Source organism: Cuculus canorus, chromosome 1, assembly GCF_017976375.1.
Source record: "Cuculus canorus isolate bCucCan1 chromosome 1, bCucCan1.pri, whole genome shotgun sequence".
In the NCBI taxonomy this organism is placed as follows: Eukaryota; Metazoa; Chordata; class Aves; order Cuculiformes; family Cuculidae; genus Cuculus; species Cuculus canorus.
Window position 1 is genome coordinate 124,789,063 of NC_071401.1, and position 20,684 is coordinate 124,809,746.

Here is a 20,684-nt window from a genome sequence, read left to right on the forward strand (position 1 = left end):
ATTTATCCTAGCTGATCAGCAATCCACACGCTGCAGGTAGTAATGAACTGTAGAGGAAAAATTCCTCTGAAAGATTGCTATGCAGCTATTCCTCCAAACAGAGAGAAACAAATTGTCACTGATTCAGAGGTGTACAGAACTTTAGGACACTGGCTGAAAAGTTTGGTGCTGCAGACAAGCTGCTTTGAAGGCACTTGAAAATTGCAGTGTTCTGCCTTCACACAGATCTCAAGAGTACACGGTGTATAGGCATCTCATTTGCCACCTGGGTACCCTTTTGCTCAAGAGCTTAAGACTTGTTTCCTTCATAAAATGGTGCTAAATTTATTGCACCCTAGAATACAAGGAAGCCGTAGATGACTGGAAGGATATCAAGGTAATGATACTATTGTAAGGCATGGGCAGCCTGACTGAACAACTTCAGGATGCCACACCAGGGGTTAGTCCCAAACAATTATGGGAACACGTGAAAAAATATAAAAGAATAAGAGGATAATTGACACTAGTTAGCATTGTTTTATGGAAAAGTACCTCGCTCACAGGCTTGATTTCACTCTTGGAGGTCTACAAATCGGCAAGTAAAGGTAACTGCAGATGTGTAATAAACTTAATTTTCTGAAGCAACTGAAAATAGCACTGTATCAGTATCTTAATTTAAAATCAACTGACAGTGCTCCAAAAACTGGCAAGGTAAATTAATCACCAAATACAGCTGTTCTAACAGAGATCCACAAGGAGTGGTCTGAAGTTTTATCAATCACTGCAACACTGCTGCTGCCAAAAAAATGTCACAGGTAAATGACAGCAGACAGTGTAATCTGGCAGTAACTGGGGCCCAAACGAGTTTCCTATAACCAGCTACATAATCCTTAATCTAGACATGAAGGCTGTGTTACTGCAGAATCAGCTTGACCTGGAATGTAGAGACATTTAAAAGAATTCAGTGGCCACAAAAGACAATCCAGTATGAGTTTCTGCTAGGATGATGTGGCAGGTGCACACACAGGGACAGTGAACAGTAGCAGGGTTATAACTTTACTTTTGCACAGGGCTCTAGGTAAAGCTGGAACTGGAATATGGCGTTCTGGAATTAATTTTTTAAACAGGATGATGAACTGACATAGGTACAGACATTTGGAGAAAATGCTTTACAATGGGAGACAATACTTCAGCTTCTTAAGCTTCTTAAGTAGACTCAGTAGTAAGCTTATTATGATCTATGAAAACTCTTTAGAAAGTAAAAAATGGGGAAATAAAAGACATTTTAATACAGCATTGGAGGTCATAGGAAAATCCAGTGACTGACAGCTGAAACTAGACAAATTCAAATGGGAAAAAAGAACATATTTTTAACAGCACAAGTAATTAAATAAAGCAACAAACTAGCAGAAGCAGATTCTCCAGTTCCCTTTTTTCAAATCAAGAGTAGAACAGAAGAATACGCAAAAGGATACTTTTGCCAAATAGACCTGTCTACAAATGAGTCGAAGTAAAATTGCAGGGCCTGTGACATACAGGGAGAGCAGAGCTGACCTAAGTTCTTTGGAACTAAACTTGGAGGTTAGTTCTAGATCAGACCCCAGATCCCTCAGTTCCTCCAAGGGTGTTTTTGTGCACCTATTCTTGACTCCATCAACATGCCCATAAAAACTGCCAGCTTCTTCCCCAGCTTACCTCCCCAAAGCACCTCTCTGTGGTACTCACAGCTTCCAATACATGAACTCTGAACCCATGTTTGTCGCCTCCAGCCTATGTCTGGCTCTTTTCTTTTACTTTGCTTCATTAAGTAGAGAGCTACAGGTCTTTCCAATCTATTTTATTATCAATCCTCAACTTGCCTGAAGTTAGTTCAAACTTGAGGTCTCATATATTATTTTCACTCTAAGCAGAAACTCTGAATGAACTTTGTAGCCTCTGTGGTGCAATCCTGCTTAGTCAGATACACAAGTCCACAACAAATAGCTGAACCCCTTGCTGACACAGCTTAGATTAGTGATTAGCTGTACACGCCTATTGTGAAATGGTGGCTCTTACGGCTTTCAAATAATTAACCTAAAAAGGATTTTAGTAATTTTCTGCATTTACCCTGACTATTTTGCATGCATATTTCTGTAATACTTCAGCCAGCCCTCAGCATACCATCACCCAATTTTGTTGGCCCAATACAATTGAGATTGATGTCTCTAGTACTAAGTATAGTATTAGGGAGAATTAGCCTTTTTTATTAGGAAAGAAATAAAGACCCTGCCACAGGGATTTATGATCACTGAGTAAACACAAGATTCAGTTTCCTGTTTTTTCCTTACAGACAATGGATTTGGAGAAATGTGGCGAAACAGACTGTGGTCAAAGCACATCTGCACTAAAATGCCTGAGTTTTGTAAAAAAAATTCAGATAATAAAGCCAAAAAGCAGCTGATAATGGTGAAATAGATAAAATACAGTACAAAGATTTGCATACACACAAAATCCATCCCTCTGTGCAAATTCCCACTGATAAAAGACAGAGAGATATCTACGCTGGGAGTGCTTAAGAAGCTTAAGTAACGCAGTATACATTAAAAGCCAGGTGGCTCTGTAACGTATCCTGGATCATGTCTAAAGAGTTCTTAAAATGACAGTGAATATCAAATCCATTTGGGTGGACGTGTATTCATCCACTCAAAGAAGAGAACAAAAGAGACCATCGAACACTCAGTTGCCAAAAACCAGGCGGCAACAGGTTCAATGTCGAAAAATAAGACCATTTAGAACTCAGAAACAAAACTCAGTTTCTCCAAGATTTTAAAAGAACTACTAGACTTCTGATGAAGAAAATATTATTCACTATGAGAAATCTGAAACACAGATTTCAAAGTATGCCTCAGGGATTGAAAGACAAAAGGAATGTGAATACAGACAGTGTTGTAGACAAGTGGCAAGCTAAAGGCTCTGTGTGTTATACCAGATTATTCTCTATTTATAAATGGACGATTAAAAACAACCAGAGCTATGTGTGGTAGGAGAGAAGAAAGAATAGTCAGTAGGTGTGAGCTAAACACAAGAACTTATTATCTACATGCAGGGAACAGAAAACCCTGGGGAACAAAAAGCTGCCCAAGCTTCTCTGTTAGTATGATGGTGGAGGTAAGAAAATTTGCAATTGTGGGAGAAAGTGAAGAGTTCAAAAATATTTCATGTCTATGTTGGATAAGAAACTTTTTACTGAGGAGGCAAGCAAAAAAGGATGCTCCATAAGGACAGAGGCAGTTAGGCACATGGGCTGCTTGATTCACAGAACTTTGATGCCAGTTGACAGAAGGATAAAATAAAATGCTACCCTGCTCACAGAGAAAACTGAAGGCAGGGAAGGAGGAAGAGAGGGCTTGATTTGAAAGCATTAATAGGAAAACAAGACATGAAGGAAAATGGAGAAAACTGGACAAAATGCAATTCAAATACATGCTTTGAAGTGTGCCAAAAAGACGGATCCTGGTCTGAAAATAATTAAGTTTGTAAATTCTTTAACCTAGTACAAAGGACCTGATCCGAGCTTGGATCATCCAGCCATAGCTTCTGACAAGAACTGGTGTTAGATCAGCAAGTATTTGTAGTATACACACTGGCAAGGAGTAGGTGACTAAGTCTGTTTCTTTGTCATGTAAGAAACATTCACAGTTTGGGCAAGAGGGATGATGTGACTCAATGTTTGATGTTTTGGAGAGAGTGGCAATGCATTATGGAATACAAATGTGACAAATCAGCGAGGTTATTCTGCCCCTGTACTTGGCACTGGTGAGACTGCACCTTGAATACTGTATTCAGTTCTGGGCCCCTTGCTACAAGAAAGATGTTGAGGCTCTGGAGCATGTCTAGAGAACAGCAACTAAGCCGGTGAAGGGGCTGGAGAACAAGTCTTATGAGGAGCGGCTGAGAGAACTGGGGTTGTTTAGCTTTGAGAAGAGGAGGCTGAGGGGAGACCTTATTGCTTTCTACAACTACGTGGAAAGAAGTTGTAGAGAGGAGGGTGCTGGCCTCTTCTCCCAAGCGACAGGTGACAGGACAAGGGGGAACGGCCTCAAGCTCCACCATCGGAGGTTCAGGCTGGACATCAGAAAAAATTTTTTCACAGAAAGGGTCATCAGACACTGGCAGAGGCTGCCCAGGGAGGTGGTGGAGTCCCCATCCCTGGAGTTACTTAAAACACGGATAGATGAGGTGCTCAGGGACATAGTTTAGTGGTTGATAGAAACGGTTGGACTCGATGATCCAAGAGGTCTTTCCCAACCTACTGATTCTATGAAATGTGGAACTCCACTCCAGAAGAGCATAACTGTTTATAACAAAATGGTCTGCAAGTCAAAACCTAGTCAAGACTAAGCCACAATCTTAAAACACTTCGATTCTTATATGTGACTGTAACTGTGCTGAGGGAAGGACAGAGATGAGCTCAGCTAAACATTCTGAACCTGCCTTAACTATTTTCTACCTGATGAATACTCGCTTTTCAACAGATCTCTCCCTCCAATTACTTCTTCTGGGTATCTTGCATCTGGACTGAAACTGGTTTTCACCTGAAAATAAAGGTTTTCTAGCCTCTTAGTTTGTCTCTGCCTTTTGCTCTTCCCTCATCTCCTTGGGCTGTAGTCAAAAATATTTCATTAGTGTCTTGTTATCTTTAATGTTTATTCACGTCTCTGAAACTGCCTCTGAGCCGATTTTCCAAAGACTGCTAGAGCTGTAAAAGGAAAGTGGAGGAGCTGTATTAATCCACAGACCTTGAAGACGAGGAGAAAACTGCTCGGCCAGCAAATTAGTTAATTAGTTTTGCACGAACCCAGCACGACCAGCAGGTGGAAGCAGTGAGAAACACGAGACCAAAAAAGGCTCACAAGTTCAGCCCTAGGAAGCATTTAAAAGGTGAAGTCTTTGGGGGATTACAGATTTTTACCATCAGAAAATTATATTTTCATAAGAAAATTAAGCCTAGTTAATTCATATAGCCCATAATCTATTACTACCAGATAAAGGAGCTATCCATCTGCACACAAAGGATGAATGAAGGAAGGCTGCAAGCACAGATTTGTGTAGAGTCCTACGAAGAATCTAGGCTTCTCAAAATGCTTGTGCTGAATTACAAGGAGAAAGACTCAGAAGCATTTTCACACTTGGTAATTTGATTAAAACATTCAAAAACTAGATTTAAATCCAGGAAAACAGCTCTAAAAAAACCCCACCCCAATCTCTAAAATACTTTAGCACCCATTTTTAAGTTCTGCCCCATGGGCCCTTATTGACTCTCTTTTATGATTTACTCCTTGTGATGCTGTAACTTTTTGTTATAATTGAGTAAATCTAAACTAACTGGTAATTTTTTCCTTCCAATCAGACAATAAAGAAAAGAAAAGGCTATGATACCAACCCCCATATATGTGTGTGCCTGCTATCTAGACTACAAACCATCTGAAAACAGTTGTCTTGTCATTTGTGTTATAACAGCCGACTTCTAAGAATATGTAAGCACATGCTTAACAAAGTTATACATTTTAATTTCCCAAAAGAAATTACCTCCTCTCATGGGCTGCAGAGTACTGATAACAGCAGGAGTCATGACCAGTGGATTCTATTTCTATGCCTAGAATTCATCAGCTGTGTAATGCTGAACACTTCTCTCATCTGCACATCTAACTCAGCAGTTGCAAAACAGGAATAAGTGCGTGCACCCCCATATGTACCTTGGTTTACAGGAACTCATGAAAACCAATTACTGTTTGAGGTATTTCAGTACCACAGATTAAAGTGGCTACAACAGGAAAACACATAGAATTAAATTACTGATAGATAATCAATACAGTTACCTGTGCTGCCTCCCAGCCCCACTGCCTGTACTTGGGATCATGGGTGAATCTCCACATATACCAGTAGGTCTCAATCACCTCTGGTCTTAGGATGTAATACTTCTCATTCTGCCGCACTGCCACCGCCTCTACGCCACCATCAAATTTGAATGCTTCTGGACCTAGCTTTAATGCTGCAGAGAAAAGGAGAAAAAAAACCAAAAAGAAAACAATAAAAACAATATTCCTTACAGGAAGGGTGCAAAGGAGACTGCTAAACCCCAAGCATGTGAGAAAAGCAGAAACTAGGTTGTCTTTAAGCAGTTTCATAAATATTTCCTATTGTTGAGACCTATAATTTTTCTTATGAATAATTTATTCAACTCCTGTGAGAAAACTACCTATCTTGACAGTACAGTAATCCTCTTGAAAACTAATGAAACACTGAGAATCTAAACGCATTAACACATTCACTTATGGATCCAATTAAAGTGACCAACATCAGTTCTTTACAAGCAAAAGAAAAGGTCAATAGAAGTTTTGATATCTTTTGATCCTACCCAGCACAGCAGGAAAAGATCTTGGAACAAAACCACGTGCCACCAAATAACCTCCATCTTTATGCAGATTCTCTTGGTTTAGAGAACTGCTATCAGGCTACTACATCTGATACACTTCATAAAGTAATCCTCAAGTAAAAGGTTTACAATTAGGCAATGAAAACTTAGCTGCACCTAAAAATAAGTCTCTGAACTAAGAGATTCACTATTTCAGCCCTTAAAGGATGCTGTAATGGCCCTGTGCCAGCATCTGGAAGTCTATTCATATAAGGAGGAAGCACATGTCAAAAAATCTGTCTGTAACATGAAGATGCAATTAAATATATTTTTTTTTTATTATACAGCTACACATTCTTCAGATTTGACATAAATAATGCACTCTTATCTACAGCTGCACCTTACCCTTTGCACTGGCAAATAATTTTTAAGGCACTGAGCTCTGAAGCTGCGCTCGAGCTTTAAAAATTATCAAAGCAATTAATCATGTAATTCCTACGGGCTAGAGGCTTAAATTAACCATAGTCTCATGAGTCTGAAAGGGGAACTTTAGAATACTACAATGAAAAATACATGCATGTCCCAGTGCGTTCCCCATCAGCAAATCTCCAAAAAAAATTCCTTAATGTTTTTGTTTCAAGGGAGTAGAGCCCTGGATGCCAATAGAAAAAAAACAATCACACTCCACTTCAGCCACACGTGATAAGGAAAACTCCATCAAGAAATATCCATGAGACTTCTTTCAAATTAGGCTATTCTACTAGTTTCGGGGGAAAAAAACCTACAAATTTTACTGCAAAATCAGTGAGATCAGATACATAGCTCTACCTATCCAAAACTGTCTCCCACATTGTCTCCCACAATGGCCAAAATCAGACAAGGTGGAGAAGACGAAGAACAGGTCGAGTATATGAGATGGCTTTTTTCCCCATCTTCTCAACCAATCTCCAGTTTTTCTGAGCTCAAGGCTCTCCCAAACAAAACATACTTTTAAGTGTGGTCAGCAATTCTTAATATTTATTTCCCAAGCAATTCCCTCACGTTTCCTTAAATCTTTGTAAGTCTTAAGGTCCCAAATCAACCTCTACTAAGGAGTTCCACATCTATAACACTTCTTGGTGTTGAACCACTTTTGTTCTTTTCCATTTTCAGCTTGGTTCCTACTAGACTCATTCAACAGTCTCTAGGTCTTGTCTTGGAGAAGAGAGGGAACAACCAATTCCTATGTACTCTCCAGTCCCCTAGTGATTTTGCAAATCTGCTGTATCCTACCTAAAATGTCCCTTTTCCGCACTAAAGAATGTTATCCAATGCAGTTGTTCCTTGAATGGAAACCGTTCCATACCATTAACTTTCCTTCTAGCCTTTCTCTACAACTCTTTCAATTCCACTATATCCTTCGTGAAATGAGAGGGCCAGTCTGAATACAGCACTGTAAGTGTGGACAAGATTAATACAGTGACATAATGATATTTCCTATTTTGCTCTTGCTCACTTTGTTTTTCCTGACCGCTACGGAGCTGACATTTTCATAATCTCAAGGGCAATTTCCTGAGTTGTAATGGTCAGTAAAGAGCTCTTCGCTTTATAGATGAGGATCAGAATAATTTTTTCATAGGCACCTCACTTTACATTTAACTACACTGAATTTAATTTAGTGTAATTATTACACAATTGCTCAACCTCATAAGGTCCTTGTGTAATTTTTCAGCTTGCTTTCATCCTTGCCGTCCTCAAGACTTTTTTTTACCCACTTATCAGCACACCTACCTTACTGTTCCTGCCTTTTTCCTCATCATTTATGCATGTATATATACGTATATATTTTTATTTATATATATGTACATACACGTATTAAAATATAAAAAGTAAATATACATTTATACACTTCTACATACATGTATATAAATATATATAAAATATATCAGAATGGTTAACCACCATTCATCCATTGCAGAGCTGACTATTTGTTACACTACAGTGATTTTTTTTTTCTCCACGCAGGTACTTCTGCTTATAGATGCTTAATATCCTTACAAGGCCTTAGTAAAGAATCTTCAAAAAACCCTTTTGGAAGTCAGGTAAACCATGTCAGTTGCATTACTCTTATCCACAGAAGCAGCTGCATTTCGGGCAGTTCTGGTGATGCATCACCTACAGAAACTGTCACATCTCTTGCTCTGTAGCCTGCTGGTATTAAATCTTTAACCATTTACTCATATCTATTTCAACTACTATAAGAATCATAGAATTGTTTGGTTGGAAAAGATCTTTGAGATCACTGAGTCCAACTGGACCTGTCCACTACTAAACCGTACCTCTGAGCACCTCCTCTGCCCATCTTTTAAATGCCTCCAGGGATGGGGACTCCACCACCTCCCTGGGCAGCCTCCACCAGTGCCCGAGAACCCTTTCAGTGAAGAAATTTTTCCTAACATCTAATCTGAACCTCCTCTGGCACAACTTGAGGCCATTATCTGAAGAAGGAGCTCTCCATCTTCAGCACACAGCCTCAGCACTTTGCTGTTTCCTCTGGGGACAATGAGTGGGGCAAGAGCTCTCCCCAAGTCTATAGGAGAAAGAGATCAGATCTCCCCTTTCCTGACTAAAACATAAACCTACCAGCTGAACCAGGACGAACGTCTGCCTTCTGAAAGAGAGGTTTTTTTCCTGCAATCAGCCAGTTTTGTCATTACAGTGTACAATTATGTCTCAAATCCTGCTGTTAAAGCATAATGAAGAACTCTACATCCTGCACGTAAAGGTTCTTTATTTTCTTTGAAAAATCAGTTCAGGAAAAAAAGACCCCGAAACAAAAAAAAAAAAAAAAAAAAAAAAAAATTCACATTCCCGAGATAGCACGACCAAACAAAAGAAAACTAGGGCACTGCAAATATATAGCTGTCTTTACCACACTCGGTCCCTTTCTTGCAAGACTTACACAGTCATTAAATATACAAGCAAAACTTTTATCTGCCCCATCTTTTGACTTATTTAGGGTACAGATTAAACATCTGAAGGAACAAAATTAGGACTGCACAAGCAACTGTAAATTTAGCACTGCCTAATTTTAAGTATTGAATTAAACATTTAAATGCAGTTTTTCAGTATGCAACAGCTACTATGTCCAATCTTTTCCCTTACACATCCTCATATTTTTTCCCCCCTTTTTTTTTTTAAATGCTGTTGCGATCCAGGTAAAAGTATCAGTTATGTGATTGAACTCTTTAAAATAACAGGTCATTAAACAATATCATGTAATCCTGTGAATAAACATAGATTCTCATCTTAACACTGCCCGTGTTTTGGTTACCATTACTACCACTAGGAAGTTATTTCGGAAGCTCACTTCTCTGACAGTTACACAAATTTCCACCTACATTTATTCACGGTGAGCTTGGTACAACTTAAAATAACTTTATTACTTTCTGGTGTTTACCCTTCGAGATGACAACACATTTATTTCCTTCTTTGGCATTGTTTTTCTAGTCTGAGCAGGATGACGCCTCTTACGCTGTAAGATAAAAGTTCTGTTGTTCTAACCATTCTGTTCGTCCTCCTCTGCATTGGTTCTGGTTGAAATTTGAATTTGTACAGTGTATTCTGGCTGACGACTTATACATGTCTTCAAGGCAGCGTTAATATTCTCTAATCTCTGGTGAAAATTCTTCACCTGCTACAGACTAGGACTGCACTGGCACTTTTCACCTCCCAGTTTAGTGAAAGAGCTCATGCCTTTTTTCTAGCGACTTTCCCATTTCTGACAGTCAATCAATTGAAGATATTCCTGTTTACTACTCTGAGACTCTTGTTTTAATTGTGTCTTAGGACTTTATGGCCACTTTAAGTGTCATCACCACACTTCATCAAGGTCACTACTAAAGATGTAAAATAAACCTGGTCCAAAACACTGAACTTAATAAACTTCTAGCCCAACAGGTAAGTCTGATATTGCCTCCTCACTAGTCAGGTCTTTGGCCATCTCTCAGTTTCCATGCTAACTTTCATTCTCTCCAGTTTAATTGTTCTTACCTAGTGTACTATTATTAAAGCCACTAAAAAATTTATTTACAAATTTTTCACTCTATATAGCTGTAAGAACAGTATATACGAAATGAAAAACTCTATACATATCTGGGAGGACAAGAGTTCACACTCCTTCCTCCCTGAACCCATATAAACTATTCTAACTCGATCCAAAAATACAGATAAGTGTGCAGGAAGGAACCATGAAGTCTGGCTTTACATTTACTCACCATGATGTAGATCAGACATAAGCACATGGATATCAAAAAAAATCACAGTGGTATAAAACCAGTGCATGTTACACAAGGCATAAGTTTGTAACTCATCTTAGAAATAATTACAACAATTTTTGTATTTCAGCTACTGAAATAACCGCATTAGCAATATATCTTACTTGTCCTGTCATACGACTCATGACATGTATGTGCAATTTCAGCTCCAAGTTGCAAATAATGTCCAGCTTTATCATCTCTTGAACCATCTGCTCCAAGAGCAAACATTCCCCCTGCAAAACAGGTCAAATGGCCCATCTTTCTTTCAAGGTGCCCGTTCTTCCACTCCCCAATGAAGGTCAGTCCTCCATTTGACTTCCTGATGAGATGTTTTTCTATGGCCTACAAGAAGATTAAGAAAACTTTCAATACTGTTTCACATGCAAGTTTTACACACTAATTCTCCTTCAAAATAACAGATTTTATTCTTCTTTCAAATTAACTTCTGAGCACGACAGGAACAAACAGCTGTAAGAGCATCATTTCAATGCACACACAAAAATATGCTAACTGCTAAACAATGCTAATGAGATCAAACAGGAAAATCACAATACAGATAACACTGCCCTTTTAGCTGCGAATTCAGCACACATTTTGTAGCTCAAGCAATGTTTGTCTACCTGTTAACTCTGAGAATTATGCCTTTGTTCTGCTGTATAGTCTGTGTGTACTCATAAAATACATCCACGTAGGAAACTTTGGCCAGCAACATATATAAAGGCAGCACCTGTACTTTCAGTCAGTCCTTAATAAGAAGTGACAGGACCTTCCAGCTGCTTCTCCATTGCAGCCTTCTAACTGCACATGGCCAAAGGACGGGTGAGAGTTAAATCAGCTACTCACAAAAAGAATTATTATTTCAAGGGTGAGGCAACTGCCACTGCTTTTTTGCACAAATGTAACAATATATGTTGTTGCTTGTGACTTATAAATGGTGTTCTTCTGGCAGTATGAATAGCTGCCCGAACTTTGCAAAGTTTGCAAACTACACGAAACAACACATTTACTTAAGCCTCTTTCAAAGAGTTTCACAATCCCCAACAATCTCCTGCCATACTTACTATCTTTAGCATTAGACAGTTTTACTTATAACTCAAATCTCATTGCAGTTTGAGTCCTATAATAATAACGACAGTTATCATCTTTGCCATAGAAACATTATTCCCATCTTCTTGCCAGAAATCTCCTTTGTATATCCACACAAAACCATCTGATAGATCCACAACTTCCTTTAAAGTGCATGACCTCTGACTGGTCTCAGTACTCCAAGGCTGATTAGAGTTGAAGGATTAAGGTGCCATTAAAAAGGCATTTACTTACTCTCCTATTCAGAAGCAAAATCTATTGCAGAAGCAAATTACTACCCTCTCCATTAGTTTTCTGGTAGCTACAACAAATTACACCCCAAATGTCCACAAATGCATTTTGCACTAAAAGTAGATATACTGAAAGCACACACAGCCAGAGGATCTTGCATATAACTAAAGCAGTTATCATGGATGTGTATGTCTGCTGCACACAGTTGTCTCCTTGCTATCTACACAGCCAAATTATGCAGTTCGCTATGACACAGATTAAAGCAATAAATACATAGATTCATCAGCTCGTAACTTGTAATTCATGTTTAAAAGTCAACGGTGAAATAGTTTTTCCCTCTGCAAAAAAAAAAGACCGTCTTGTTTCCAACAAACAGACTAACAAAAAGTTTCAAGCTCTGCAGTAGGTACTGCAGCTTTTTTTTTTTCCTAAGACGATGCTGGAGTAATACAGGATTGTTCAAGTAGTTGTAATGAACCCAACAATATTTGGTAACATGAAAGTCATCCATGTTGGTACTGAAATAACATCTGACAGTCTTCCAAATCTTTCTTCAACAGAAAACTTCTTTAAAACCAAAACTAACAAAATTACAGTCAGAAAAGGCAGAATTTGTAGGATTAGGAGCCTAATCTGGGGAAGATGATAATATGAACAGTAATCTGAAACAGTGGTGTTTCTGAATATGCATGTGCTTCTGTAGGGTTTACCAAATCTGCTCTTGACTTGAGACACTGCTGTACTCACAGCAACTTACTGAATGGTTATGGTGATATGAATCTACACATCAGCCACGTAGCCAGTGAAGATCTGACAGTCACCATATGGCCAAGGGGGACCAGCTAAAAAGCAAAAGCTAAAGGCCAGCTAAAAGCCAAAGCAGTGGATTACAGGGAGAATACTGCATTATCATCAGTACGGCTCTGCTCCTTACTTCCACTGTGGACTGAGCCATCATTTGGGTGGTGAAATTTCTTGACTGCCATCTATTAAGCCTCTGCAGTCTGAAGGTAATGAATGCAAACTGCCGGTCTGCATTTCTGTTGGGTTAATTTCTTCATTAATATCACTGACAGATCTGAAGTTTGTGCTTATGGCATGATTCAGCAAGAAGAACACAGATAACTGACAGAGCAGAAACTAATAAGTCTCTGACTGCTGCCAGAGTGGTTTTCTAACAACCATGCAAACTGGCGTTGAGGACTGGCATGATATGGCAGCCCCTGCCGCTAGGGAGCCTGATGTGGTTAACTGTAGAAGCCCCATTAGTTCTGAAAGTACTGGTACAGGAAAGACTGGATCTGCTGAAAAATTTTCCTCTGAAGATGACAGTAAGATCTGTAGCATTAGCTCTGTTGACGCAACTATCTCAGACTGTGACAAATTTGACATTATGATAATTACAGGATTTTTTTTTTTACTGTACATAAAAGTTGAAAATTAATTTTTAAAGGAAAGCCACTTTTACCATGAGGAAAAAGAAGGTTTAAAGGTGTTTGGATTATTTATTTCCTGGAGGAAAACTTTTTTTTTTTCCCCAAAATAATGAGTGGAATTCCCTTTCTGAACTATATCTTCTTGCATTTTCATAACTGTTGAGGAGTAAGTGGTTGCAGGAACATTTCCAGGGAACAAAATTGCTGTGATTGGCATCAGGGGAGCCAGCAAAAGCCAAATTTACATACTTCTCTATTAGCTACTCATTCACTCTAGACTTGTTCTCAAGGTTTGACTGAAGAACATAATCTAGATGCAACGTGCTCCTCTTCTAAACAGAGAACACATCTTCTGAACTTGAACATCATTGTCTTGTACAAGGGATAGGTTTTGAAATCTGAAATCAAGTTCTGTTAGTTACTTAATAATTTGAAGTTCCATCTTAACAGTCAGAAAGGAAGCACCCCAAAAAAGAAAATAAGCACAACCCTCTCAACATACTTTATCATTTAACAACCCACTGCTTGCTAATTATAACAGGACAAGTAATATTTACAGTAATTAAAAAGGAGCAGCTGGGTATTGCTGGGAACAGTCTGTTGGACAAGAAAAGCTTGAGCAGGTTGGGACAGACGTGACACTTATATGCTGGGCTGAGGCCACAGAGCACTCCAGTAGGTGCTGTAAAGCAGTGACATCCAGCTAGACATGAGTACTATACATGCACTAGAGGGTACGTGTATATTTAAGCACCCAAAGCAAAGACTTAGTTTACATCAACTAAGAGATTAATGGATGGAAGACACTTCCTTAGTCTGCAATATCCCCAAAACAATAGCCTGAGATGTGAGAACACAATGTTCTCTATCCAACGTTCATGCTTCCTGTGATTTTTATGACTACAACAAATAGCATTTTCTGAGCTGTCTTGCAGCAGTACTTGCTACGTTGTGATAGCCACACACCACTGAATCCTTCTTTTAGCTATTTAATGCCGTGCAACAAGAAAGAGCGAGGATCAAATTTGTGAGCCTAATGGATTAAACTACTCAAGGCAATGGAACAAAAGGAAGCTTCCCTACACTCCGCCAATATAAGAAGGAGAAAAGACACTTTAAACCAGACTAGCTGGGAGGTCCATAGGATGATGTTAAAAGCGAAGTCTAGAGGCTGATCCTCAATATTTACTACCACAAAAAAAAATCTCAACAGATTTAATAATTTCAGCTTTTATCACAGCTGTGAATCTACATATTAGGACACTGATATCAAGCATCCTTTACAGTGGAAGACCACACTAATGTTATATAGCATGTAGTGGTCATGGATACAGAATTTGTTCGTACTCTTGTTATGAAGTATGTCGTGACCTGGGTAAGGCTTCATATACCATGGATTGTAAATCATGACATTTGAAGAACAGATGCTGTCAGCCTTCTTCCTGTTAATGCCTCCAACAAATGAGGTATCACTGCCTACTGCAAGACTTGAGACTCAGGGTATGGTTGTGTTTTCCACTTTCTCCCCCTCTAGTAAGCTAAGGGAGTGAATTGTGGCTGGACAGATACCTTCTTTTAGACTGGTGGCTGCTGAGAACATTTTGAACTCTGTGCTGTGAGTGGGAAGAATGTATTTTACACCCTTCCCCTTCTGCTTTTGTAAGCGACACGAAGAGCTTTTGCTCCAAGTTTAGAAAAACTAAGAGTAAGAAGTGTCAGCTATGGAGGAAGAACTACGTTACGGGCAACAACAAAAGAATAGTAAGGGACTGGCTCTTAAAAATATTTTGAGATCTTAAATAAAAATTCAAAATGCAATTATTTAAAACCAATCCTACTCACTGACTCTTTGCACATATCTCTCAGTGTCAAGTAGGACCTTGGATAAACACAAACTCCGAATCAGATGAATGTTTCACAATGCCTAAATCAGTACAGTCCATGTAAGACTCAAGTGTACATGGGTATGTTTAGGTGAGAGGAAGTGAAAAAGAAAGCCACCTGATGCATTACAAGTCATATCACAAAGGAAGCAGAAGCAGCTCAGCTCTTTTTGTCTCCTATCCACAACATGTTTTCATCTGGTCATAAATTTGCTTTGCCTTGCCTCCATTTCAACGCAGAGATTTGCCCATACAAAATGTCTGCAAGACCAGGCTTACAGTGAAGAGGATAAAAAGGAAAGTTTATTTTCTCCAATTTTAAAGTGCTTAGTTTAGAAGTCAGAATAACATACTTAAACATTAACCACAATGGATGTTTTTCATCAACTGCTAAACATTTTTAAATCCACCAGAATGCAATAAACTATTCTAGACTATTAAAAGTACTCAACTGATGCTTTGAACTACTAATGTTGACTTTAACGCACTCTAGAAAGCTGACCAAGTTCAAAAGGAACAGGAAATAGCTGATGCCTTAACAACATTTTACAATGTTAACAGAACAATTATATAAAATGAATGATGTGGTTTCAAAAGTGAATGTTTGATTGACAAGTGCATGCTGATAGTAGGAATTTCAGGAATTTCCTTAGTATTACACAAAATACTAGTCCTGAACAAATTCAAGGCAGCACACACGAAGTGGATTAAAAGTTGTCTTGCAGGAACAGTTCAAAGCAAAATGAGAAACTGTGAAAAATCCTCATCCCAGGAAGATTCTGCAAAGATACTTTTATCCAATGCTAGGCAGCATTTCTACCAATGAATTGCAAGAAATAGATGCAAAAAAAAAAAATTTGTAGATGACACAAAAAATTAATGGAGCTATAGATAGTGATAAAGTCAGTCCTGCACTATCATTCAGAACAGGTGACAAAATGGGTTTTGCCTGAACAATTGTGTTTTAACAGAGATAAGTATAAAGTCACATTAGGAATGTAACTCACAGTAGTAGGAAAGCAGTAAATCAAAAGACTAAAACCAACTTCGGAGTAAAACCAACTGGAAAGCAAATGACAGTGCAAGACAAAGGTTAAAGACTGCAAACATAGCTCTTGGCTGGCGGAGAAATCAAGCAATGACATATGAGAAAAAACATTACATTCTTGTCTCCATACTGAAGAAACTGTAAAGTACTTAGAAAAAAGCTTAAGAAATAATTCAAAGTCTATTTTATAGCATGAGACTAAAGAAAACCATGCATTTCTCCTTCAGAAGAGAACGTCCATCATGCCTTTGTCAGTAGCCAGCTACGTGATGCAGGTAACCCCTTCAAACCAATGTAGGGAAAGAAAAAGTTAAAGTAGCCGAAAGCCAAATCTAATCAAATTCAGGCCAGGAATTAGACATGTAGTACTACAGCTTCAAAGCAATCTTGGACTGAAACTGTCATTATATATCTTTTAAAATGTGAATTTTGAGAACTCCAAGAACAGGTATTTTGTATTAGGAGACTGACTGCACTAGAAATACGCTCTAAAAGCTTGTGTTGAAACAACTATGGCATGCACAGAGCACGGAACAAGTTAGGCACCAAGCACGTATCTGTACTTGGACAAAACTACACGGTCCCTGCTACTGATAGTACTACAGACGACTTGACTAAAACTAGCTTGGTTACCCCTCTACATGTCTCAACAGCAGCAGAGGCACGTTGGCATACATGAGTAGAAGCGAGACTGATGAAAGAAGATGCCTGTATGGGGAAAACTATAAAAATAAGCTTACAGCCATCACAACAGGGGCCCCCACCCCAAATCCCGATGAAACACCATGCAGTACTGCTCTGCCTGGAGAAGCACTACTTGATCTGTGAGAGGGAACAAGACCATATCACAAAAGAACTACAGAGCAAGGAATTGGTATGCACTACATTTTACGGGATAAATATGGACTATAACATCTAAATGTTTTAGAAAATAGTTTAAAGAATAAAACAATTCAGGACTTCAACTCATAGAATGATTCAGAACGTTAGCTAAAAACGACTTAGTTGTTCTGCACATATCTTAGGGTTGTCAGATCTCTTTTTAATAAACTACAGCTTGGACTTTTACATTATACCATTTTGGACAAGTTGATTATTTTTAGCACAATCTGCATCAGATGCATTCCACAAAAATACTTTTCAAACTGCTCAGAATGAAAGCTAGTATTATTCATCACTTGATTTCTTAAAACTTACATAATCAAAACAAGTTCTGTGTTTTTTGTTTTCTTTTGTGGTTTTTTTAATTATTAAAAATGGATTTAAGTTCCACTGTATTGGCAAACTCAAAGAATTATAATCACCTCAATTGCATCGTCGTACATTTTCCTTGCCTCCGTGTCCATCTTGTCTGACATAAGCCAGGCTTTCAATAAATATTCATAAAAACTGTCTCCTAGCCCGCCCACGGATGTGTGATCTGTAGGAGGGAAAGAGGGAAAAAAAAAAAGTTGAAGTTGTTATATAATAGCACTTGAGACTTATTCAAAATATAAAATTATGCTTTTAAGGTCTACCTCTGTAGAATTACCAATATTTTAAGCCCGTTCAGCAGGACAAACCTGCACTCCTGCACTATATCCACTCCTGATTTATTTCATAGGTGTGGAACCTGCTGCATGTGTTCACTATTTGTCATTTTGCATAGGCTATCCCTCATAACAAAAATGTAATTTAAACTCTGGTTTTACTTCATTGCACAGAGTCTAATCATTTTACTGCTAGGGTTTGTTTTTTTTTTTGTGTATACACACACACACATATATATATATATATATACACACACACACACAAACTTATAAGACATCTGTATCCAAGATGCAACCAGGTCATGTAGCTGGCTTTAAAATGCCATGAACCACACAAAATCCAATCTTTCCAAGAGATTTTTATTTCTAGCAGGGTAGTTGCTTAACAGAATAATGAATTTCTTAAAGGTAAATGTTCTTATTTAAATTCTTTCAGTCAAAAGGGGGGCAAATTGCCTGTGCAGTGCACAACACAAGCCCTGTTCTGTTCCACGGTGCCTGAGCTGCTGTGCAGAGCCATGCAATGTGCTACAGGATAAGGCTGCTGGACTATTAGAATCCACTACCACATAAACAGGGCCTCCTAACACACAGATTTCCTTTTTGTCACCTGTTTGTTTGTTTGTTTCTTGCAGAGGCTGCCTTTCACACATAGCAGTATTACTATTCTGTGCTGAGAGACAACATGAGAACTACCTACATTTCTCCTTGGGGAAACTGTCAGACGTTCCCACAAAAAGCCTAATGATGGCCTGACTCAGTCCTGGAGCTCCTGTTCCCACCACAGTAAGCACTCCCTCAGTACGCCCTTCATTCAGAAAGCAGTACACACTCCATGATTTCATAAGTGACACCAACCAGAACAGCCCATAACCTTTTCTTTCCCAACACTGCAGTTCTCAAAATGATGGCACCAGGACAGTCTTAGTCTGCTGAAGGAAAGATCAACTTTGTCACAATGCTAGAAATTCACTGCTGTAAGCATGGCTGTTATAGTCATGCGAATCCCCTTTTACTGGATGAAAAAAAAGAAGAGAAAATACTTCCATTTCCTAAGTACCTCAAAAGTGTTATTATTCACGATCTATCTTGGATAAAGGTGTAAAAGAGAGGTTGGAGCTTTCCTTCTGTTCCTTCTTCATCTAAGCACCATCTTGCCCCAGCGTCTCTGCTTGTCTCTGAAGATGTAAGTAGGAGGTTAGAGCTGGTAGATGTTTCTACTCTCTTTTAGCTGTGTCTTGACTCCTTCGCTACTTACCAAAGGATTTCTAAGCTGAAGAAGGAACAAGTGGAAAGCCCGTAGGCTTCCCACTTGGTTTCATGTTGTGAATCTGGAGCAAATTACTTTATGCTCTTCTCTTATATCTCAATATCTCCTAGACAGCCTTTTCACACCCAGCTACTCAGTGACTTAACTACAAACAATGAGTCTTCATAAGCTCTCTATCTCCAAGCTGTAAGAGGGCATTCAGGTCACGAGTAATTTTCTTCCAGAAGTACCAAAGGCTAGAAATTAATCCTTTAATGCACAATTACATTGTCACATAGACATAAGAACTAAGGGTTTATGTTTTTCAGGAAAAAAACAAACCACCCCAAGACTTCCAATTTACAACTCACATCAGCACTACTCAGGGACTGTTCTCCTAAGAGGTACAGTTTTAAACTACTTCTGTTAAGCTGCTGCTTCCTTCCCAGCTCAGCTCTTTCACTTGAGTCAGCTCTGCTCGTCTGCCAGATTTCTTTAACAGATGCACTAAGTCTCCAACCAGGACAGGGCTGCTGAGTATCCCTCAGCAGGGTTTGTCTTCTAGCGGCTCCAGCTGGGATCAGAGAATGAAAGAGCAAGAAGATATGTGGAAAAGGTTTATTTCCTAAACAGAGAAATCCACATTGCAGGTGAGTTTCCAAAGTCAGTTATCAGAAGCACATCTCATTTGACATCTGCTGCTTCAGGCAGTCATTGGAGAACCCTCTTTCTCTCCTGTCAGCAGCTCTTCTTCTCCACATTGCTTCTCATCTTAGATCAAAGTACACGGAACACAGGAATCAGTAGCATCAGGACACACAGGACTCAGAGCCATCCCCTGAACAGCCTTTTTTGCCCCTTCTTCATGCATTCAGAGAACAGAGCTGCACAAATTTCTCAGATAACAATCCTCCTCCTACTCAGCATGCGAGAAGTAAACCTGATAAGGCTTCTGAAAGCCTCACTCCAACTCTGAACTATTTCGGAGTTTGTAAGGCTCCCCTCTCATTAAACACTGGGCTCCACCACTCCCCAGTGGATGTCCTTCACAGATGGACCAGAGGGTGGACCTGTCAGAAAGGCAAACATTATATTCCTTCTCTTCAGCAGCAGAAAAGGGACAGATGAAATATTTTTGGTGATCATACATGACAGAACATGATGGACAGAGACATTCCACAAAGGAAGAAAGCAATACTTCAAAAAGGGCTGACTGCATTGATACACAGCAGTCATTTACTTCCCTGACCCCTCCCCATCTGCAAAAAATACCAGGAAGAGAGTGGGAGTGAAAGGAGGCCACCACAGCAGCTGAACCGAGGTTTAAGCACAGCAAGTGTTCTAACTTCTACAGCTGCATTAACTGCATCCCTGGCAAGATCTTAAAGTCTTCTGCTAGTGTCAGAAGGTGTTGCTAAAGCAGGATTTCCTGAGTTCTGTGTAAGGACTGAAATTAGAAATGACTGAAAATTAAAAACACTTCTTGTGATGATTTCAGGACTTTGACAACTTGCTCTCACCTGGAGCAGAAATGAAAACGATATTTTTCAA

The 20,684-nt window shown here is 39.0% G+C and overlaps 1 protein-coding gene across 1 annotated transcript in view; it reads right to left on the reverse strand.

Moving 5' to 3' along the window:
• Positions 1-20,684, reverse strand: part of MAN1A2 (mannosidase alpha class 1A member 2) — a 127,693-nt gene that overhangs the window by 10,281 nt on the left and 96,728 nt on the right. Inside the window, exons 9-11 of the mRNA XM_009556830.2 lie at positions 17,660-17,775; positions 10,794-11,013; positions 5,838-6,010 (exon numbers count right to left, since the gene is read on the reverse strand). Of these exons, the coding sequence (XP_009555125.2) occupies positions 5,838-6,010; positions 10,794-11,013; positions 17,660-17,775 (509 nt within the window). The remainder of the gene's footprint in view (positions 1-5,837; positions 6,011-10,793; positions 11,014-17,659; positions 17,776-20,684) is intronic.